The sequence below is a fragment of the Macaca nemestrina genome, chromosome 12 (genome assembly GCF_043159975.1).
Source record: "Macaca nemestrina isolate mMacNem1 chromosome 12, mMacNem.hap1, whole genome shotgun sequence".
Lineage (NCBI taxonomy): Eukaryota > Metazoa > Chordata > Mammalia > Primates > Cercopithecidae > Macaca > Macaca nemestrina.
This window is the reverse complement of record NC_092136.1, coordinates 801,252-823,496: the sequence shown is the minus strand read 5'-3', so window position 1 is coordinate 823,496 and position 22,245 is coordinate 801,252. Positions and strand designations below refer to the sequence as shown.

General features: G+C 58.9%; 1 protein-coding gene across 6 annotated transcripts in view; it reads left to right on the top strand.

Moving 5' to 3' along the window:
* The first annotated feature begins 1,079 nt into the window (after positions 1–1,079).
* Positions 1,080–22,245, top strand: part of LOC105494164 (chitinase domain containing 1) — a 45,139-nt gene continuing 23,973 nt past the window's right edge. For 3 of the 6 annotated variants that reach the window (XR_011610384.1, XM_071074023.1, XM_071074024.1), the window contains exons 1-8: positions 7,628–7,695; positions 8,886–9,039; positions 10,727–10,876; positions 11,509–11,641; positions 12,821–12,865; positions 13,684–13,790; positions 14,394–14,455; positions 18,812–18,904. Coding sequence is in view for 5 of the 6 variants with exons in the window: in XM_071074023.1 (XP_070930124.1) it covers positions 7,655–7,695; positions 8,886–9,039; positions 10,727–10,876; positions 11,509–11,641; positions 12,821–12,865; positions 13,684–13,790; positions 14,394–14,455; positions 18,812–18,904 (785 nt within the window). In the remaining variant the exon portion in view is untranslated. Of the gene's footprint in view, positions 1,291–3,439; positions 3,544–7,627; positions 7,696–8,885; positions 9,040–10,726; positions 10,877–11,508; positions 11,642–12,820; positions 12,866–13,683; positions 13,791–14,393; positions 14,456–18,811; positions 18,905–22,245 lie in introns of those variants that run through there. The other 3 variants (XM_011762364.3, XM_011762363.3, XM_011762365.3) reach the window with 3 other exon arrangements.

Sequence of the window (22,245 nt, the reverse complement as noted above, 5' to 3'; positions counted from 1 at the left end):
AAGAGAAGTTGCATGGCCTCCTTAGCATTGCGAGGACTGCGCATATGTCCCTGAGGACACCTGCCATAGCTTACTGGGACCCTTTCCAGAGCTCTGCCGACTTTAGGTCTTCACCCCCAAAGCTCAGGTGTCAGGCCACCATCCAAGCCATTTGCTGAGAGCGAGTGCTGAGCTGGGTGAAAGCCCACAGCTGGTGGGGGACGTGCCTCGCACTGCATGCAGCCCCCAGCCCCTTCTAGGAAAGGCGAGGGCGTCAGCTGGCAGAAAATACCGGGAAGGGAAAGAAGGAAACGTGACTAGAAAGAACAAAGCTTAGTTTAAGGAGAAAGCTCCCAAGCAGCAGAAATGGGGAAGCAGCCGTGTAGGGTGTCTCGGAGCCCACGCGCGCCCCGGGAACGGCAGAGCGGGGCAGGGTGGGGCCCGGCCGTGCGGTTTTCTGCAGGAAACTGCGCTGGGAACGGCTAGGGCTGGGTGTGGCGGTCGGACAGCCTGTGCCGAGTAGAATGCGCGGTTACCGAAAGTGCTGGCCACGCGCGCGTTCATCCAAGCACGAGCGGCTGAGTCGGGAACTCGGTTTGCCTCCCGGGGCTCCGGCTTGTGCAATGTGCAAGGCGGGGCTGCGGACCTAGAGAGCGCGCGTTTCGGGCCGTCCCCGCTGGAGACTGCGTCTCGGGCGCCATCGGCCTGGGGATGGAGATGGCCCACCCAGGAGGCGGTTGGGGGGACTCCGGGTCCCGGGAGGAGTGTGCCGGGGCGGAGCCCACCGCGGGGTTCTCCCAGCACCGCCCAGCAGGGCAGAGGCCCTGGAGCCCGAGGCCCCGTGCGGCCCCACGCCGTGGGCACCAGGACTGCCCAGGAGCCGTGGCGCTGGGAACCTAGTGCCCCCTGGGCGGGGAACCTGGGAGCCGGCTACAGCGCGAGCACGAGAGGGGCTCAAAGTGAACGCGCCTGGCCCGGGCTCCGGCCCCGCCCCGGCCCGCCCCCACTCCCGGCCCGCCCCCACTCCCGGCCCGCCCCCACTCCCGGCCCGCCCCCACTCCCGGCCCGCCCCCACTCCCGGCCCAGCCCCTCTCCGTCCCAGCCCCTCTCCGTCCCAGCATGCCGTGCGCGGCGGCGGCGCGCGGGCGCCTGGGGCGGGACTTCCGGCGCGCTGGAGCGTCTTCCGGCTGTGAGTGTGTGGCCGTCAGGCCTCCCTGACATGCAGGTGAGCCCCGCGGCGGCCGGGACCTGCTCTTCCTCCTTGCACGGCCTCAGTTTCCCTTTCGCGAAGTGGGCGCGCCGGGCAGCGAGGTTCGGCCCCGGGCGGGACGGGCGTGGGGTCGCGAGCGACGCCGCGCGGGCGCGTGAGAGCAAGTGTGTGAGGGGGCGTGTGAGAGGGTGTGAGGGCGAGGGTGAACGAGGGTGAGAGAAGGTTGCTGTGAGTGCGAGGGTGAGCGAGGGCGGGGGTGGAGGGCGAGTGTGGACGGGGGCGCGTGTCGGGGGAACCGCGAGTGGGAGGTGGAGCGCGTGCGCTAGGGCGAGCGAGCCTGAGAGCGAGGCGCGCTGGTGGAAGGGGCCTGAGTGCGCAGACGGGATGTGGCCGGCGGGTGAGGAGTGTGTGAGCGCGCGGCTCGTGTGGCAAAGAGGTGGCCATTGGGTCCCCAGGACCCCCAGGGGAGCAGCGGCAGGAGGGCTCCAGGCGGGCTGCCCTCCCAGTGAGGGGTACGCGGTCCCCGTGAAAGGCGGGCGCGTCAGACCGGATCCCACCCTTGGTTTAGCCCCAAACCTTGAAGCTTCCATTGCTGACTGTCCGAACTGGAGGGTGACCCGCCCGCCCGTCCGCCTCGACTTACTGTGCTATCTCTGAGCCTCTTAGCTACTTGGGACCACAGGTGTGCCCCAGCGCACCCAGCTAAGAATTTTTTTTTTTTTTTAAGGCAAAGTCTCACCCTGTCGCCCAGGCTGGAGTGCAGTGGTGCGATCTCAGCTCACTGCAACCTCCGCTTCTGGGTTTAAGGGATTCTTCTGCCTCAGCCTCCCGAGTAGCTGGGAGTACAGGTGCACACCACTGCACCCAGCTAATTTTTTAAATCTTTTTTAGTGATTGGGTTTCACCATGTTGGCCAGGCTGGTCTTGAACTCCTGATGCGGTGATCCGCCCAGCAGAAAAATATTTTTTGTAGAGACCAGGTCTTGCTTTGTTGCCAAAACCAGTCAAGAACTCTTGGCCTCCCAAAGTGCTAGGGTCACAGGCCGGAGCCACCATGCACCAGTTCTTCAAAACACAATAGAATAGGAGTTGTCAGTGTGTCCATCACAGAATGGAGTTAGCTCTGATTGGCTGCTGTCGCTTTACACATGTGCACACATGACATACACGTGTGCTGGGCTGTGATGTAAAGGGCATTTCTTTTTTTTTTTTTTTTTGAGACGGAGTCTCGCTCTGTCACCCGGGCTGGAGTGCAGTGGCCGGATCTCAGCTCACTGCAAGCTCCGCCTCCCGGGTTTACGCCAATCTCCTGCCTCAGCCAAAGGGCATTTCTTACTGCTGGTCTCCATGAAAAGCATTGGAAAGCCACTGCTGTGACTCCCATCCTTTCCATCAACACCACCGAGGAGGTCCTGGACCTACGGACTGGGAGTGCAGGAAAGTGGGAGCAGTAGCGCTCCACCTTAGCTTGTTACAGAATGATTTCTGGGACCGCTTTGGGTGACCAGGGTCAGGGCCTGTGCCTCTCCATAACACCCCACATTCCCTTTGTGTGCGGGGCCGTTCTGCCCAAGGGAAGGTCATTGGCATTTGGGGAAGAAACACGTTTTGATGCAGGAACAAAGTGTGTGCAAGCCTGGGAGTCTGTGTTACATGAAGAGCATGATGGAGAGTGTCCTCACAGGCCTCAGAGCAGAGCGGCCGGTGAGCAGTGGGGAGCCCGGGAGGTACCAAAGCCCAGACAAGGACCTGGTTGCAGTGTGAGCATCCCTCACACATCACACACACCATCTCCCTGGGGCAGTTGTCTGGAAAGTTCCATGGCAAGTCAGAGAAGCAGCCCAGCATTTGTGAGCAGCCTGTATCCGAGCACTTCATCGCTGAGCTGGCAAGCTGAGTGTGAGTGGACAGGGGCAGTACCGGCCCTGGCCTGGTGCTCAGTCAGGTTCTCCTAGTGCCCCCTCTGCTGGACACATGCTGACAGGACTCTTCCTCTTCCACCCTTTCCTCTTCCTTCCCTGAAGTGTGAAATCATAGGTTGGGGGGCAGGGAGGTCATAGGCAGAGGGGCCTCTAGGTGGGTGGACAGTGGCCCTGTTTCAGATCTACAGGACGGCAGGTAGGGGCAGAGACCCAGCCCCATAGTGGTTGGTCATTTCGTACCTGAGTGTGCCCTCAAATTACTCCTGAGCCAGTCCCCTGGAGAACCACCCATTTGGTTTTTCCTTCCTTTCCTTCGTCCCTGACCCAGATTTCCACCCAGAAGACAGAGAAGGAGCCAGTGGTCATGGAATGGGCTGGGGTCAAAGACTGGGTGCTTGGGAACTGAGGCAGCCGCCGTTTCAGCCTGGCCAGGCAAGTGATTCTGGGCCGTCTTCCCTGTGCCACGGCCAGAACCCTCTCCTCCTTCCCTGGGGCTGTTGCTGACTCAGACCAAGCCTCAGCTGCAGCAGAAAGATAGTGGGGCTAGGGGCAGGTGACAGCAGGCTGCTGCCCTTGGTTGTGATTCTGGGATGTCACTGAGGAGAGGGGGTGGAGAGGTTGGGCGTTGGGGCACAGGGTGGTGATCTGTGCCTGGGCCTTCTTATTCCCTCTGCACAGCCCTCGGAACTGCCGTGGCTGTTCAAGCACTCACTGCTTTGCCTGTGGCTCCATGTACCAGGTGCTGCTGTGCTTGCCCTGTGAATTCCCTTCCTAACTCCCCATAAGCGTGCAGGTCAGGCTGTCTTGTGGCTCCCTGCCTCCTAGGTGGGGGAGCTTCACTGGTTGACCTTGCTCTAGGACCGTGTTCTTCCCACGCAGGTGTGTTGTGGGTGTATTGGGTACCAAAGCATGCAAAATCCCTGCCTGGGGGCAGCCACAGTCCCCTCAGTCTGCACCAGGAGCACCAGTCTCACCCAGGGAAGAGACAGGGCAAAGTGGGACAGTGTGTGCCTCTGCAGAAGGAAGCGGGTCAAGGGGACAGTTTCAGAGGGAGTGAAAACGGGTTCCTGGCCAGGAAGTCTTTTGGGTAGGAGGGTAGGCACTATGGTAGGCCTGGCTCTGGCAGCATCTTCTGACAGGTGCACCTGCCTGGCTGGGCTTCCCGAAGCCTCTTGGGCCTGAGCTCCCATATCCTCAGGACTCCCATATCCTGTGACCCGAGGGGAAGGCCATGTGCCCACTTGCCGGGTAGTGGGTTGGGCTGAGCTCCTCACCTTTCAGGTCTCTGTCTCTGCCCAGGCTGTGTGGGCCCCTCAGCTGGTCTAGAGGGGTCTGTGCTGCCAGAGCTGTGAAACTAGCCAAGAACTTCTTCCCAGCAGTGTCCCAAAGCTTCATGAAGGACTAACAGCCTGGCTGGGCTATGGTAGTTGTTCAGCTCCCCCTGCTGCTGCCCCCAACCCCAGTGAAAGATGGAAAGTAGAATCACTTTTTTTTTTTTTTTAAGACGGCGCTATCTTGGCTCACTGCAAGCTCCGCCTCCCAGATTCACACCATTCTCCTGCCTCAGCCTCTCGAGTAGCTGAGACTACAGGCGCCCGCCACCATGCCCGACTAATTTTTTGTATTTTTAGTAGAGATGGAGTTTCACCATGTTAGCCAGGATCGTCTCGATCTCTTGACCTTGTGATCTGCCTGTCTCGGCCTCCCAGAGTGCTGGGATTACAGGTGTGAGCCACAGCGCCCAGCCAGAAAGTAGAATCACATTTGTTGGTAGTCCGTAGAACCTAAAAGTAAACAGTATAATAAAAGTTTAGTGCAGGAAGACCAGAAGATACAGATAAAGCAGAAGAGGAGAAACAGAATGACCAGTAATTCCAGATAGCCTGCTCGTTTATTTTTTGTTTTGTTCCTTTTTTTTTGAGATGGAGTTTTTGCTTCTGTTGCCCAGACTCGAGTGCCGTTGCGCGATCTCGGCTCACCGCAATCTCTGCCTCCTGGGTTCAATTTTTTTTTTTTTCTTTTTTCTTTTTTTTGAGATGGAGCCTCGCTCTGTCGCCCAGGCTGGAGTGCAGTGGCCGGATCTCAGCTCACTGCAAGCTCCGCCTCCCGGGTTCACGCCATTCTCCTGCCTCAGCCTCCCGAGTAGCTGGGACTACAGGCGCCCGCCATCTCGTCCGGCTAGTTTTTTGTATTTTTTAGTGGAGACGGGGTTTCACCATGTTAGCCTATGTTGGGATGGTCTCGATCTCCTGACCTCGTGATCCGCCCATCTCGGCCTCCCAAAGTGCTGGGATTACAGGCTTGAGCCACCGCGCCCGGCCGCCTCCTGGGTTCAAGTGATTATCCTGTCTCAGCCTCCTGAGTAGCTGGGATTACAGGCATGCACCACCACACCCAGCTAATTTTGTATTTTTAGTAGAGACAGGGTTTCTCCATGTTGGTCAGGCTGGTCTCGAACTCCCGACCTCAGGGGATCCACTCTCCTTCGCCTCCCAAAGTGGAGCATGAGCCCCCGCTCCTGGGCTACTTTTTTGTTTTGTTTCTTAAGCTTCCACCTTAAGGGCACATCATTTGATTTTTAGCACCCCTCCCTACATGCTTTCTCTGTGGGACTGCACTGTGTAAGTGCTGCTTTATAGCGTCTTCATTGACTGGCACATCACGAGCATGGCCATGCCTGTCTGTGTTCCAGTATCTGGGAGAGCCACGTCCATGAACATCCTCATGTTTTCTACATACGTGGAAAATCCCCCATGGCTGGGGATGGTGGCTCATTTTGGGAGGCAGGCGGATCACTGGAGGCCAGGAGCTTGAGACCAGCCTGGCCAACAAGGCGAAACCCCATCTCTACTAAAAATATAAAAACTAGCCAGATGTGGTGGCACACGCCTGTAATCCCGGCTACTCAGGAGGCTGAGGTATGAGAATCACTTGAACCTAGGACACGGAGGTTGCAGTGAGCCGAGATCGTGCCACTGCACTCCAGCCTGGAAGACAGAGCAAGACTCCATCTCAAAAGAAAAAAAAAGAAAAAGAAATTCCCCCAATGTGGAATTTGTGAAAGAAAGGAAATGCATGTTGGAAAAAGAAAAAACAAAATAACAAAAATAAGTAAAAAAGGAAATGCATGTTGCAAAGTATATTCATGACCAGATTGTCATAAAAAAAGCTTTTTCAACTTGAATTTCCACTAACAGCTCAGCAGAGTCACTGTTGTCCAGGTCCTGTGATAGCATCATTGTTTTCACTTCTTCATAGAGCGGGTGGAGATGCCGTCTTATTTCAGGGTTTGTTCGGTTCTTTGTCGCTAATCAGGCTAAGCTGCTCATTTCTGGGGCTCTGGGTGTCTCTGTGTTATACCTCTTTTCATCTGATTTTTTTTTTTCTTTTTTCTTTTTTTTTTTTTTTTTTGAGACGGAGTCTCGCTCTGTTGCCCGGGCTGGAGTGCAGTGGCCGGATCTCAGCTCACTGCAAGCTCCGCCTCCCGGGTTTACGCCATTCTCCTGCCTCAGCCTCCCAAGTAACTGGGACTACAGGCGCCCGCCACCTCGCCCGGCTAGTGTTTTGTATTTTTAGTAGAGACGGGGTTTCACCGTGTTAGCCAGGATGGTCTCGATCTCCTGACCTCGTGATCCGCCCGTCTCGGCCTCCCAAAGTGCTGGGATTACAGGCTTGAGCCACCACGCCCGGCCTCTTTTTTCTTTTTTTTGAGATAGAGTCTCGCTCTGTAGCCCAGGCTGGAGTGCAGTGGCCGGATCTCAGTTCACTGCGAGCTCCGCCTCCCGGTTTTACGCCATTCTCCTGCCTCAGCCTCCCGAGTAGCTGGGACTACAGGTACCTGCCACCTCACCTGGCTAATTTTTTGTATTTTTTAATAGAGACGGGGTTTCACCGTGTTAGCCAGGATGCTCTCGATCTCCTGACCTCGTGATCCGCCCGTCTCGGCCTCCCAAAGTGCTGGGATTACAGGCTTGAGCCACCACGCCCGGCTTCATCTGATATTTTTATAGTGAGACATTTTTTTGGGGGGATGGAGTCACACTCTGTCGCCCAGGCTGGAGTGCAGTGGCAAGATCTTGGCTCACCACAACCTCCGCCTCCCAGGTTCAAGAATTCTCTTGCTTCAGCCTCCTGGGTAGCTGGGATTGCGGTGCCCGCCACCACGCCTGGCTAATTTTTGTATTTTAATAGAGACGAGGTTTCACCACATTGGCCACGCTGGTCTCCACCTCCCGACCTCAGGTGATCCGCCCACCTCAGTCTCCCAAAATGCTAGGATTACAGGTGTGAGCCACTGCGCCCGGCTGTGGGACTTTTTTTTTTTTTTTCAGTTGGAGTCTTGCTATGTCACTACCCTGGAGTGCAGTAGTGCAATCTCGGCTCACTGCAACCTCCTCCTCCCAGGTTCAAGGGATTCCCCTGCCTCAGCTTCCTGAGTAGCTCGGACTACAGGCGTGCACCACCACACCCGGCTAATTTTTTGTATCTTAGTAGAGACAGGGTTTCACCTTGTTGGCCAGGATGGCCCCGATCTCCTGACCTCATGATCCGCCCGCCTGGCGTCCCAAAGTGCTGGGATTACAGGTATGAGTCATCGCGCCCAGCCAGGACATTTTTTATTCAAGTGTCTTTTCTTGATTTGTGAGATTTATTTGCATGTTATGAATAGATTATGGGTAGAAAACTATTGTCAAGTATGTTCCAAATATTTTTTGGTTTATTATTTGTCTTCACATTTCCTTCTTTATTTGCTGAATGAAAGTCTTACATTTGTATGTAGTTCTACTTTAGTGGTGTTTTTCCTTATCTCTCCCAGTGCTCATAGAGCTGGAAAAGCCTTCTCTACCCTGAGATTGCATAAATGGGTACCTGTATTTTATCTTAGTACTTATGTGGCATCACCACCATCGTCATCATTATCATAGGCTTCTCTGAGTCTACGATTTTTGTTCTTTTTTTTTTTTTCTGAGATGGAGTCTTGCTCTGTCCCCAGGCTGGAGTGCAGTGGTGCGATCTCGGCTCACTGCAACCTCTGCCTCCTGGGTTCAAGCAATTCTCTTGCCTCAGCCTCCTGAGTAGCTGGGACTACAGGTGCACACCACCACACCCAGCTAATTTTTGTGTTTTTAGTAGAGATGGGGTTTCACCATGTTGGTTAGGCTGATCATGAATTCCTGACCTCAGGTGATCCGCCTGCCTCAGCCTCCCAAAGTGTTGGGATTACAGGTGTGAGCCACTGCACCCGGCCCAAATATTTAATTTTTGTAGGATCTCACTATGTTGCCCAGGCTGGTCTCGAACTCCTGGGCTCAAGTTATCTTCCCACTTCAGTCTGCCAAAGTGTTGGAATTACAGGTGTGAGCCACCACATGGCCCAGCTTGTGACTTCATTATTTTACACTTAAGCCCTACCATGGTTTGGCTTTCTTTGGATTTGAAGGAGGAGGTGGGGACCCATGCTCTCCTAGATGGCTAGTGGTGGTCAGGGCGGCCTTGGACTGTGAGGGTAGGGCTCTGTGGCTGATGGTGAGGAAGCTCTTTTCTGGGTGTCTGGGAGGAACTGGTGGCTCAGTCAGGAGGCCCAGGAGTACTGGAGAATGGACTCTGGCCACCAGGGCTGGTCCAGGGCAGGGCTCTGTCCCAGTGGCCAAGGCCTCGCCCAGTGCCATGAGGACCCAGGCCCTGTTAGGAGAAAGTGGCCCCCTCAGCAGAGGGGTTGCCCATGTGCTTCCTCTCTCTACTGGTTGTTTGAATGTGCTCTGTTCTCCCTGCAGCCCTCTGGACCCCGAGGTTGGACCCTCCTGTGACATACCTACCATGCGGACACTCTTCAACCTCCTCTGGCTTGCTCTGGCCTGCAGCCCTGTTCACACTACGCTGTCAAAGTCAGATGCCAAAAAAGCCGCCTCAAAGACGCTGCTGGAGAAGGTAGGGGTGGCCTGGGGACTTGAGGCGACTGTCCTGGCTGAGGGCTGATCCATCATCCTCTTCTCCTGTCTGTCCACTGGGACCTGTGAGCCAGGAGGCTCGAGGGGCTTGGCTCCTCACAAAGGCACCTGATGAGCCCGCAGCTGGTGGGCGGCCTGCGAGGTTCTGGGGCTCTGGCCAGTCAGTGCCTCTGAGTGAGCAGCCTCTGGAGCCAAGTTTTGAGGGTAGGGTGCCTCCGCACTCACCCCACATGGAGCTTGTTTTATGTGCCAGTTGCCAGTTTCCATCCTCCACCTCTTGCTTGTATCACCTGCACCTTCATCTTGCTGTCTTTGTCACGGCCTTGAGCTGTGTTTGCCTCATGCTTTTTGGGGCGTTCCCCTGGGATGGCCCTGGGATTGCACATTCAAGGGTGTAAACTCATAGAACCACCCTTCAGTCCTAGCAGTCCCCATGCCGCTGGCTAGACTTTGCCACAGGACGGTTCCTGTGACCTAGTCCTGGATTGGCAGATGCTCTCTGTGCTGTCTAGGGGCAAATAAACTATGCAGTGGAAATCTCTCTCTCACGGAGCCCCTTGGGGCGAGGTCAAGAGGAGGCTGAGCCAGGCCACAGAGTGTGGACAGAAGAGACGAGTTGATAACTGGATGGAGGGTTTCCGGGAGCAGAGGTGGAGTAGGGGGAGGTGTGACATGGCAGGAAAAGACTCTCATTGGTGGGAGCGGTGGCCGGCGGTGGTTGGCCAGCAGGGTTGCATTGGTGGGGGCGGTGGCAGGCGGTGGTTGGCCAGCAGGGTTGCATTGGTGGGGGTGGTGGCCGGCGGTGGTTGGCCAGCAGGGTTGCATTGGTAGGGGCGGTGGCAGGCGGTGGTTGGCCAGCAGGGTTGCATTGGTGGGGGTGGTGGCCGGCGGTGGTTGGCCAGCAGGGTTGCATTGGTGGGGGCGGTGGCAGGCAGTGGTTGGCCAGCATGGTGGCGTGTGCCTGGCATGTTCTTTTTTTTTTTTTTTTTTTTTTTTGAGATGAAGTTTCGCTCTTGTTGCCCAGGCTGGAGTGCAGTGGCGCGATCTTGGCCCACTGCAACCTCTGCCACCCAGGTTCAAGCGATTCTCCTGCCTCAGCCTCCCGAGTAGCTGGGATTACAGGCGCCTGCCACCATGCCTGGCTAATTTTTGCATATTTAGTAGAGATGGGGTTTCACCATGTTGACCAGACTGGTCTCCAACTCCTGACCTCAGGTGATCCACCTGCCTCAGCCTCCCAAAGTTCTGGGATTACAGGTGTGAGCCACCGCACCCAGCCCACCTGGCATGTTCTTGTCCAGCAAAGTGTGTGGCCCTGGAGTGCCCGGATGGGTATAAAGTGGTCAGAGCTGGTGCAAGACTATCCACCCTCACATGCAAGGAGGAAGCCACCATAGCTGTCTGGCTGCCTGCCTGCCTTCCAGCCCAGAGCAAGGGTGGGAAAGGCCCTGTACAGTCGGCCAGTGTCTGTTGACAGCCAGAGCCCTTCTGAATTGAATTGCCTGCTGTGGTCTCGATCCTCTACGTACAGGGTCTCCAGGTCAGCAGCACTGTGTTGATCCAGAGACTCGGCTGCTGGCTGAATGGAAAGGGTTTGCTGGGTGGGGTTTTGTGTTCTACACTGAGGACAGATGACTGATGGCTTTCTCTCATTCCTTTTATTTCAGAGTCAGTTTTCAGATAAGCCAGTTCAAGACCGGGGTTTGGTGGTGACGGATCTCAAAGCTGAGAGCGTGGTTCTTGAGCATCGCAGCTACTGCTCAGCAAAGGCCCGGGACAGACACTTTGCTGGAGATGTACTGGGCTATGTCACTCCAGTAAGTTGGGGCCCTCACAGTGCAGAGGGAGGTCCTGAGGCTCAGGCAGGCTGCCCTGGCACCGCGATGGCCTCTTCTGGCCAGTCAGTGATGGGGGTCTGTGTTCTGATCTCCTGGGGCTGTCACTGCTGTGAGGCTGCAGTGGGAGAGGTGCCATTCTGGAGATAGCAGAGTATAAGGCCTTGGGGGTCTCTCCAGTGGCTTGCTGTGGTGTGGTGACCTCTGTGGGTTCCCCCTGAATCCCACGGTGGGCTCTCAGGTTGTCTGGGGTCAGGAAGTGGGTGTGCAGAGCCAACCCTGAGCCAGGGAGGGGTGGGTTCTCACACCCAGCGTCCTCGTCTCTTGCTGTTCCCAGCTGCCAGCCTGCAGCAGTGGTGTGCACTAGCTCTGGGCAGGGCTTGAGACAAGCACCGGTCACTTTTGGTGAAAGGGATGTCGTGGCCTGGGTCCCAGGCTGTGAGTGGCAGTCCAGAGTGGGAGAAGGATACCCCAGGCCAGGAGCTGATGTCCAGGCTGAGATCTGTCTACACTGGCCAGCCCTGGGCATGTCCAGAGCCGCCAGAATGACAGCACCATGGTGAGGCAGGCACTCACTCACCCGTCCTCCGTCTGATGTCTCCATCTTTTGCCAGTGGAACAGCCATGGCTACGATGTCACCAAGGTCTTTGGGAGCAAGTTCACACAGATCTCGCCCGTCTGGCTGCAGCTGAAGAGACGTGGCCGTGAGATGTTTGAGGTCACAGGCCTCCACGACGTGGACCAAGGTTCTCATCCTTCCTGCTTGACTGTGCTTGCCCCACAGGCTGAAAAGAGTGTGAGTGTGAGAGCAGGGGTGTGTGTGTAAGTGGGTATGTCTCTCTTTGTGGGTGTCTCTGTATGGGAGTGTGTGTGATTTAAATGTGAGTGTGTGTGAGACTGATGATGTGGGAGAGAAGAGATTGTGAGTGTTAAATGTGACTGTGAGTGTGGACATGTTTAAGTGTGAGACAGTGGGTGTGTGAGTGTGATGGCCATGAGGCCCACGCCCTCACTCCTTGTGGCCAAGCCTGGAGAGCAGGCCCATGGTGTGGGCTGGTGTCCCGAGTGGGAAGGGGAGTGGAGCAGGGCAGGCCTGGTGGAGGGGGTTTCTGAGGTGGTTGCCACTGTGGGACCCTCTACAAGGCCAGGTTGGTGCTTCAGAGTGTTGTGCCCAGCTCTGCTGTGTGGTCCAGGTGGCTGTGAGGTGGACCTTCCCTTTCTCTTCTGGGCCGCACACAAGCATGAGCAGGACGGGCTCTACAATGACTCGGGCGGCCTCTGGGCCGTGAAGGGCACAGGCCATTGGCCTCTCCTCCTCTGTCCCTCTCAGCAATTTTCATTCAATGCCAGGGAGGAGGGTGGGGTTCAGGCAGAGGCTGCCTCCTGATGGCACATCCTGATGACATCTGCCCAAGTTTACATGGCCGCACCTTGCATTTGGTCTCGGACAGAGAGAAATGGCAGGGGAAGTGTTAGCCAGTTTTGGAGTTTCGAGAGCAGGAGTGGTTTTCCCTGACACTGAGAGAACCATGGGGAGGTGATGGAGTGTTGGCCAGTGTCAGGGCCTGGCGGGTCTGGCCATCCTTCAGCTCGGAGAAATCCTGACCTTCCCCAGGCCCTGGGATGCAGCTGCCTGTGCCCCTGGCCGGCCACAGGCTTTTATCTGTCCCAGCTCAGGGAGGGCAAGCTCAGAGCTGCTCTGCAGGGTCAGGAGGGGGCCTTGGCCAGAAGGGTGAGAGTTGGGGTCAGAAAGGGAGTGTGGAGGGCCAGCCCTGGGCCAGGGAGGGGTGGGTTCTCACACCTGCCTCCCCGCCCCTGTCCTTCCCATCGCGTATGGTGCAGCTGCCACATTTTCCTCCTCAGATAGGCTGGGTCTTCCGGCGGGCGCACGTCCCTTTGTTGACTGTCCCCTCCATGTCCCACAGGGTGGATGCGAGCCATCAGGAAGAATGCCAAGGGCCTGCACATAGGTGAGTCCGGCAGGCCAGGAGTGAAGGCCCTGATGGCACGACCTCCGAGGGTGGACAAGTGGGCGCTGGGGTCTCCACATGTTCCTGATCACCCAGCTGTGCTGCCGCGGCACAGGTTACTTTGACTGCTCCGAGATGAGGCTGGCCCTGGCCTGGCATTCACAGCCCTTGGTCTGGCTGGAGTCCTGGGGTCTCCTCCCCACACAGGCTGTGGCCCTCCAAAGCCAGCACCTCCTTGGCTAGTGTCATTGCCTTCATTGTTCTCCTTTCCATTTTTTCCTTCATTCACCTGATGAGTCCTATCAGGGCAGCTAGGGCCAAGCCCTGGGCTCGGCCTGAGGGTGATGCTGACCCTGGCTCACCTGTGCCCCTGTAGCTCATGGCTGGGCATGGGGGCACATGTGTCCCCACGTCCAGTGGCAACCTCAGAGGCAGTGGATTAAGAGTACGAGTTGCTGAGGGAGAGACTCTGGGGGATGCTAGAAGCGGGTGACAGGTCTGAGCTGGAGCAGCTGGAGTCTGTCCCAGCCTCCCTCCTGTAAGGTGGGGCCACTACCATGCTGAGCCCTGTGGGGAGCTGGTGTCAGGATATCAGGACTCAGCGTCTGCTCGCTCCTTCCCCACCACCCCCGCCCAGCCTGTGAGGCTCTGGGACATACTCTCTGGACGCGTGGTTGCTCCAGGTGGCCTCCCTGCCCCTCACTGTCTGGTCTCACTTCCCTCTGGAGGCCAAGGGGATGCCCTTTTGAGGCAGCAAGCAGCAGGGGCCTCCAGCATCTCCCACTCACAGCCCCTTTGTGTGTCTGTTGCCACTGCAGTGCCTCGGCTCCTGTTTGAGGACTGGACTTACGATGATTTCCGGAATGTCTTAGACAGTGAGGATGAGATAGAGGAGCTGAGCAAGACCGTGGTCCAGGTGGCAAAGGTGAGGCCTGTGTGCTGCTCCAGCCTCTGAGCATAGCCCCCAGGTCCCACCTGGCCGTCTGGCTGGGCCTCCCGTGAGGCTTCCACTCGGCTTTTCTGGCTTCTTCCTTGGGCACCTTCTGGTGTGGCCCCCGTCTTCCAGGGAAGGCAGCATCAGCCAGGCTCCGGCTGCTGCTCACTTTCCTGATCACGGTTCCTCTGGAGGTCCCAGGCATGGGAGACCTGTCTGCTGGGCCATGGTGCTTCCCTTGGGCAAAGCCCAGCTGCCTGCTACCCTCCTGGGAGGGGACCCAGCCCTGCTGGCTGCCAGTGTGTCTGGGTTGCAGGGGTCAGGGAGCCCCCAGGCCCCGGGGGTGGAGTTGGGGGAGGCACATGGGTGGGCGGGATGCAGGAGAGCACTGGCCCTTCCACTCCTGTTCCTCTGGGACCCCCACACTTCCTCCTTTAGACAGGCACTTCTGGGCATACAGCCCAGGCTTGGGTCTTGCCTTGTGAGTGACCAGGCCATGACCTGACCATGTGGGCCGAGGTGGCGGGCTTCTTGTCTTTCCACTGCTCCCTCCTGGACCTCCAGGCCCTCCTTACCTGTGACTGCTTCTTTCAGAACCAGCATTTTGATGGCTTCGTGGTGGAGGTCTGGAACCAGCTGCTAAGCCAGAAGCGCGTGTGAGTGGGCACAGGTGGTGGTGGGGGGCCCACCTCCTGGCCCTGGTGTTTGTAGGAGGCTGGAGGAAAGACCAGGGGTTTGGGGAGGGCCTTCCTTCCACAGCCCCTGTGCCTGGGGTGGGGATGGGGCCACACAAAAGATGGACACCTGCTCAGAAAAGTGGAAGCAGCCTGTGGCACTCAGCCGGCTCTGAACGCATTGCTGCACCGGCCCTGATGCCTCTCTTGGGTGGTCAGAGGAACTTGAGGACCCTCATTCATGAGGGCTTGGCAAGAGAAAGATGGCCCAGATGGTGACAGCAGGTTGAGCTTGGACACAAGCAGAAACTCCTCACTGAGCATGGGGGAACCTTCCTGGGGGTGTCCCTGAGCATGGCTGGGACCCATGGTGTGGACTGCCATGGTGGCCTCTGGGGAATGCCTCCCAGGCCCCCAGGCTCTGCAGCAGTCCACTCCACTGGGAGGCGGCCACAGCGCTCCCTCACGCCTCCTTTTGCCACATCAGAGCCCAGCCCTCCCATGACCCTTGCGGGTTCCCACTCCCTGTGGGCCACTTGACCAGGATTGGAGGGAGTGATGGAAAGTGCTCCACCGCCTGGACTGGACTGGACTGGCCACAGCCCTGAGGAATGGCTCTTCCTTGGTCCTGCCCAAGCAGCCCAGCCGACTCACCTGAAACAACCACCTTTCCTGTTCTGCCAAAGTGGACGACTGCCCTACAAGATAGCAGGGGGGCAGTACTGCTGCCCAAGATGTTGGTAGGGGGCGTCCTCAACATGCTCAGGACAGGTGGCTTCCTCTCACTCCACTGGTTGCAGCGAGTGAGGCTGGCGCTGTCTCCACCGGGCACCTGGACAGCAGAGTGCTGTGGCAGCTGTCCAGCCCTTCAGCCTTCTGTGCGAGACGTAGGTTCTGGAATCGGCTCCCCCGCCCCTGCCACCTGAAATAGTTCTGGTTGTGCTTTAAGAGCCCAGGCCTGAGCTCAGGCTCCATGGTGTCCCCTGCAGCGGCCATGGCACTTTCATCCCATTGCTGCTGTGGGCAGAGGAGCTGCAGGTCCAGGCTCTGCCCACCCGGGGCAGCGTCCCCACACAGATCTTAAGTTTGAGGGAGGGAAGGGACATTGTTGAGGCAGAGCCCATGAGGGGTAGGGCAGGATTCCCGCCCAGGGGCTCAGAGGACCCTCAGCCTGGAGCCGGTACAGGTCCTGCCCCTTTGGGCGGCTCCAGCCTCTGCAGCCCCGCCGCTCCTCCCACTAGGCTCTGAGGGACTCACTGGCTGGGAGGCAGCAGTCCAAGGCTCTTCCTGGAACTGCTCCCAGGCCCAGGCTCCAGAAGAGCCCTGGAGTCCTGTTTCCTGGTGCCCAGACCCCTACACCCTCCGCCAGCACCCCTCAGTGTGCTCCCCACTGGATCCTGGTGCCCAGACCCTCACACCCTCCGCCAGCACCTCTCAGTGTGCTCCCCACTGGATCCTGGTGCCCAGACCCCCACACCCTCCGCCAGCACCCCTCAGTGTGCTCCCCACTGGATCCTGGTGCCCAGACCCCCACACCCTCCGCCAGCACCCCTCAGTGTGCTCCCCACTGGATCCTGGTGCCCAGACCCCCACACCCTCCGCCAACACCCCTCAGTGTGCTCCCCACTGGATCCCGGTGCCCAGATCCCACTCCCTCAGCCAGCACCCCTCAGTGTGCCCCCCAGTGGATGTATCCGAGAGGCTCCTCTGTCTGCTTTCCTCCTGGGAGGCCTGGCAGCAGCAGGAGGACAAGGAGCTGCATGGAGGGAGGCTGGGAGGGGCACTGCAGTAGGGGTAAGGATGTCCCCAAGACTGTGGGGAGCCTGTTGTCTGCACAGCCCCTGAGAGGCCCCAGCTCTGCTGGAGGATCAGGTGCCTGCGTTCCTGGCTGAGGGACAATCCCAGGCCCTGCCTTGGGGGGCTTCTTGCTGAGCAGTGGGCAGAGGACCCTGCTGGGGCTGACCTTCCGTTACCCTCTGAGGGGAGGGGTGTCTCAGCAGGAGACAGAGTCCGCCAGCTTCCAGCCTTCTCACTCATCCTGGGAGAACGGGTCTATTAATCAGAGATTTGCCGTAACTCATTTCTGTTTCAGAGCATTAGGTAGGCAGTGAGACAGCCCTAGAGGCTCCTCAGGAGATAACCTCATGTCTGGGGTGGCCTGGGGGCACTGAGACAGCCTCGTGTCTGGGGTGGAGGCTGAGGGTGCTGAGACAACCTCGTGTCAGGGCTCCTGACGGGTCATAAATGTCAGGGTGGGAGGGCAGGAGGCAGTAGGGGAATTGCCGAGCTGGAGTGGCTGTGGCAGGCGAGGACGGGTGGGAGCAGCCTGTGAGCACCTCGTGTCCAGGCTCCTGCAGGAAGGTGGGGAGCTGCCAGCATGGCAGGGGCAGGCAGTATCCAGGCTCCACAGATTCCTTTGGGCATTCTGCTGCCTGGGAGCTGCCTCAGCACAGTCCTGCCTCCCACCACCACTTGGACCTCAGCCCCCAGTGTGCCAGGCCCAAAGCTGGGCTCAGCAGGTTCTGGTCCCAGCACTGGGCCCTGTACAGAGGCTCAGGGCAGCTTTTCCTGCAGTTTGTTGGCAGTGCCCTTGGCAGGGGTGTTGCTGCCTCTGGTCCCTCCTGAGCGCTGAGTCAGCCCCTTACCGTTGTCCCCACATCCAGAGGGGTTGTGATGGGGCGCTCGGAGCCACTAGTGCCAGCAGCTGGGAGTATGAAGGGGTCTGTCGTGAGGAGCACTCCGGGCAATGCTGCACCACTGTAGCTGCAGCCCACATCACCTCCAGGGCCCATGTTGTCTCCTGGGGGCCCAGGTACACCTGGGCCACACAGCCTGACTGCAGGTGGACACCCAGGCTCCCTGGGCCCCTCACAGAGTGACTGGGGGCACCTTTTGGCCTTCAGGTCTGGTGTGGCCCTGGAAGAAGGCCATCCCACCACTGTCCTGGGGAGCTGTGGGTACCTGCAGACAGCTCAAAGCCCACAGGCTGGGAGCCAGGCAGGAGACCCCCAGGTAGGGTCAACTTCCCCAGGCATCTGGGCAGGGCTTACTCTGCTCACTTTGGTGTTTCAGGGGCGGGGGCAGCACCCTCCTTGACCACCACCTCTAAGTGGGGCACAGTGCGTGACAGCCTCTGGCACCCATAGAGTTGTGGACACAGCTGCAGAGGCGTGAGGACAGGCTGCCCAAAGACTCTGCTCCTCACTAAGGACTGTGCCTGCATTGCAGCCGACAGAACTAACACCAGATGATCTGGGCCAGAGTTACCCAGGAATTGATGGGGGCTTAGCTTGGAAGATGACAGTCCCATTTGGGCCATGTCAGGGAAACAGGAGCTGCCGCTATGTAGCAGTTGCACGTGCCAGGCCCTGGTCCTGGCACCATCAGGAGCACCAGGACCTCTGGGTACTGGCTCAGGAACCGTCACCCCATCCTGACCTAACCTGGTTCTCACCGAGCCCCACAGAGGCTTGTGCTGGAGCTGGGCGGGACCTGAGGCCAGCAAGGCCGGCTCTTGCCCCGCCCTCAGCCCTCCTGTCATCCCCTGAGGGGTGGGTCTGGGTCTCCTCCCCAGATGGGGCTGCTCCCCGGGCTGCAGCGCAAGAGTGACAGTCTCCCATGCTCGGTAACAGCCTGAGCCGGCCCAGTGTGGACGCCTCACCCTGAAACCCCACTTTGCCGCAGCATGTGCTCCAGGCCGGTTTCTGCAAAGAGGCCCCCTGCAGGGCAGACTCATGGGCACCAGCGTGTGCACATGGCAGGCTTGGGTCCTGAGGGCTGCTCCCAGGCCATGCTAGGAGGGAGGCTAGTGCCGTCCCTTGGGGAGCACTGCTCCACTCCAGGGGCCAGAGGAGGCCTCATTGCTGCTCCCTGTCTCCTCCTCTGCCCAGTGCCCTGCCCTCTCCTTCCCTCAGCTACACCAGGCAGGTGTGGCCCTTGGAGTGCCCTGCGGCCGTCCTCGGGTCAGTGTCCTGGGCCTGCTGGGGGCCTTTTCTCACCTGGCGTGTCTTTTTTTTTTTTAATCTGCCATGTCTTTAGGCGTCTGAAGTGTGTGGACACGTGGGGCTGTCTCTGGTTGAACCCCTCTTTCTGGGGGTTCCTAGGGTACTGCGCAGGCCCCCACTCTAGCGGGGCCCACTGGGGCATGAGACAGTGTTGTTGCGGCTACATCCAGAGATGAATAGGAAGTTCCCACGAAGGGACTCGCAGCCTCGCCTGCCCTGCTGCAGGGTGTCAGGTTGGGGACCAGCCCCACCCCTCCCTGAGGCAGTGGGTGTCACAACCCTGGGAGAGGCCTCAGTGCCAGGCGCTGCCGACCCCACCTCTTGGTTCTTGCAGGGGCCTCATCCACATGCTCACTCACCTGGCCGAAGCTCTGCACCAGGCCCGGCTGCTGGCCCTCCTGGTCATCCCGCCTGCCATCACCCCTGGGTAAGTGCCGCTCTGGAGGTGTGGGGGTGGCTGTGGAGGTCTCTGGGATCTGGGGCAGCCAGTACAGGGTGTTGGCCAAGGGCCCACGCCCTCCTGCTCAACACTCAAACCCCAGCCCGTCTGTATAGAGGCTTCAGCTGCCACACACGTGCTGGGCCCAGAGAAGGCTCCAGGTCAGCACGTGAGTCCCAGGGGCAGACCTGGGGTCCAAGTGGACAGAAGCAGGCTGGGTTGGGGAGTCACAGAGCCCAGGCAGGGCTAGCCTGGTTGAGGGCACCCCAAGGTGTCGAGGCAGAAGTCCCAGGGCTCTGCCCAGAGCAGCCCCTCAGGCAGACACTGGACTTCCCAGCCCGCCACTCTGGAAAGAAGCTGCCAACCTTCTGCACCTCTGCAGCCTTCTGTCCCTTCAGAGGCAGAGGTGACTGTGGGCCACTCACTGTGTGTGGTTGGGTGCACCCCCAAGCCTGAGGATATCTAGAGGGACTCACAGAAGAGCCAGTTTGTGCTCACAGGAGGCTGCCACCCTGCAGATGCCTGTCCCAGCACAGGCCAGCCATGCCCTCAGGGTGGCACCCCTGGCTAAGCAGGCAGCTTGGTGGCCTCCTTCACAGCCTGGAGGCTGCTGAGGGCGCTTTGCACGGTCAACCGACTTTTCTCTCCAGGCTTTCCAGGGCTCTCCACTGATCAGTATGGGCTTCAGCCGGGCAAGGCAGCGCTGGGACAGACACGGCAGCATGTCCTGCAGACCAGTTTCAGACCTGTGTCCCTGGTCCCACTGTCGTGGCCAGGTTCCTTCCCTGGAGCTGGGGCGGGCTGTGCTCAGACCCTTCTGGCTCCCAGCACAACGCAGTTCCTAGTTCCTGGTGGACTCAGACTGACCCTTTGATGGAAGACCTTGGAAAGTGGAAAGCAGAAGGGGTGCTGAGAGCTGAGCCCTGGGGGCTGCTTTGTGCATGGCCTGAGCTTGCACACATGCCCAGCATTGTGCTGACAGGACTCGCTCTGCCTGTGACCAGGCGTTCGGGGTCCTGTCCCAGACCGAGCCCACACTGCTGTGTGCCCTGGCCCCTCCCTCTCCTTTATGTGCCAGCTGGGCTGACCTGTGGGTGGTGCTCGGGAGGGAGGAGCCCGGCTCTGCCTTCACGATTCTGCTCCCGCAGCCCAGCAACCTCACCTTCCCCAGCAAGAATGGGCCCAAGTCCAGGGCTGGGGTCTCACCTCTATTCTGGGTTTGGGGCCTGTGTCATCCCCCACACTGCATCTTTTTCTTTTCTTTTCTTTTCTTTTTTTTTGGAGATGGAGTCTCACTCTGTCACCCAGCCTGGAGTGCAATGGTGTGATCTTATCTCACTGCAACCTCTGCCTCCCAGGCTCAAGTGATTCCCCCACCTCAGCCTCCTAAGTAGCTGGGACCACAGGCACATGCCACTACGCCCAGCTAATTTTTTGTTTGTTTGTTTTTTGTTTTCTAGAAATGAGGTTTTGCCATGTTGCCCAGGCTGGTCTTGAACCCCTGGGCTCAAGCGATCGTCCCACCCCGGCCTCCCAAGCCACCGTGGCCAGCCTTTTCCGACGTGAGACATTTATGTCTCACCTGTGTTCCCAGAGTTTGAAGGGGGCTGGCAGGGGCTGGCTGTGAAGACACGCCCTTCCTGAGCTGACAGCACCTGTCTCAGGTTGTTGGGAGGACTTTGCAGGCCTGGGGCTGGGAGAAAATTTTTCGGGGTGGCAGATGTTCCCTGTCCAGAGGCCACCTCTGTAAGGCACAGACTTCATGGGGCTCCCGGGTTGCCCTTTGTACTTAGGGGAGCTGCAGAAGCAGCCATCGGTGGGGACCAGCTCAGGAGCCCAGGGCAGTTCTTGAGGCCGGGGCAGAGGGCCAGGTGCCTGCCTTTTGCTGGTGGCAGCCTCTGCCTGAGCTTCTGGCCCTAGGCAGGAAGTGGGCAGTCTGAGCTGGGCCAGGTCCCTGCCCCTCACCCCACAGCAACCAAAGCTCACGGCTCCCTTTGCATGGCGCTGGTGGGGGTTGCGGCTGTAGGGTGGGATGCACGCCAGGGCTGTGGGCACTGTGACCGGACTAGGGGCGGGGCCAAGGCTCACAGTGGGGGTCCCCGGGGAAGTGGGGCCCAGCTGGGCAGAGGGCTGGGCGCTGCTGTTGTGCACCTGCTCTCCTGGAGCGCGGGGCTGTGCCCTCCCAGTCGGCAGGGCCCATGAAGGTGCTGAGGCTCCCTCGGGTTCTCCTGAGGCTTTGGCTGCACCCCCAGAGGTGAGGAGGGCTGTTTTATCATCTGTGTTTATCCTCCCAACCCCACTCTGAAGGAAGAGCAGCTACTGCGGAGAAGCCTCATAAATCCCTGTCCCTGGCACTTTTGCAGCAGAACGTAATTATGCTTGTCATTCACCTCACAAGAGCCACGCTGCCAACACGCGGGCTCTCTCTTTCCAGGGGCGCTGTCCGTGGAACAATGGCCCCGGAAGGGAGGTCTGCGTGCTGCAGGGAGGGGCACCCCAAGTCGCCAAATGCAAATTTATCGTGTCCTTTGTCAGCAGACAGAGGCAGCCCTAACTCAGCTGCCACAGACCCCAGGGGGTCTGGTCCTGGAACTGAGCACTCTGCTGACCTCCAGCCCTGCTTCCACGGTCACAGTCTCAGCAACAGAGGAGACCCAGGGGCAAAGCTACAGTGTAAACCCCACAGGCCAGTGGGACCAGCAGACTGTCCCCAGGTGCCAATGTGGTGGTGCCACTCTTATGTGGGGAGTGGAGCCCTTGTTTTAGTCTCTAGTTGGCCCCTCGTGTTTTCTGGGCATCCTTAGCTACTGGGAGCCCTTTGGGTCCAGGGAGCTGATCTCAGAAACCCAGGGAGGGCCGGGTTCCTTCCTGGGCCCTGCTGGCGCCGTTGCTGGCCTTGTAGGCAGTGGTCCACTCTGAGGTGGGTGGGGCCACGACGCTGGCCATCTCCTCCAAGCCCCATGGTTTAGGACAGGCCATCACTATGTGGAGCCCGACTCAGCAGTCAGAGAAAGGTAACACATGGGGGCGCCATCACCGGATCCCCAGCAAACACGTTTGCACAGAGGCCCCTGCTCCCCGCCTACCTGCCTCTTGTCTGCAGCCTCGGGGGATGGGGCAGGCTGCGTGCTGGCAGTGTGTGTGGAGGCCTCGGCCGGGGCGGGGGGAGGGACTGTAGGCACTCTGTGCAGTGTAGACAGGCTGAGGTCCAGGCTGAGGTCAGTCCCCAAAGAGCTGAAGGGTGCTGACAGGCCAGTCAGGGAGCAGGCTAGGCCTGCAGGCTGATGGACAGTAGAGCAGCCATCGTGAGGTGTGAGGAGGCTGGCAGC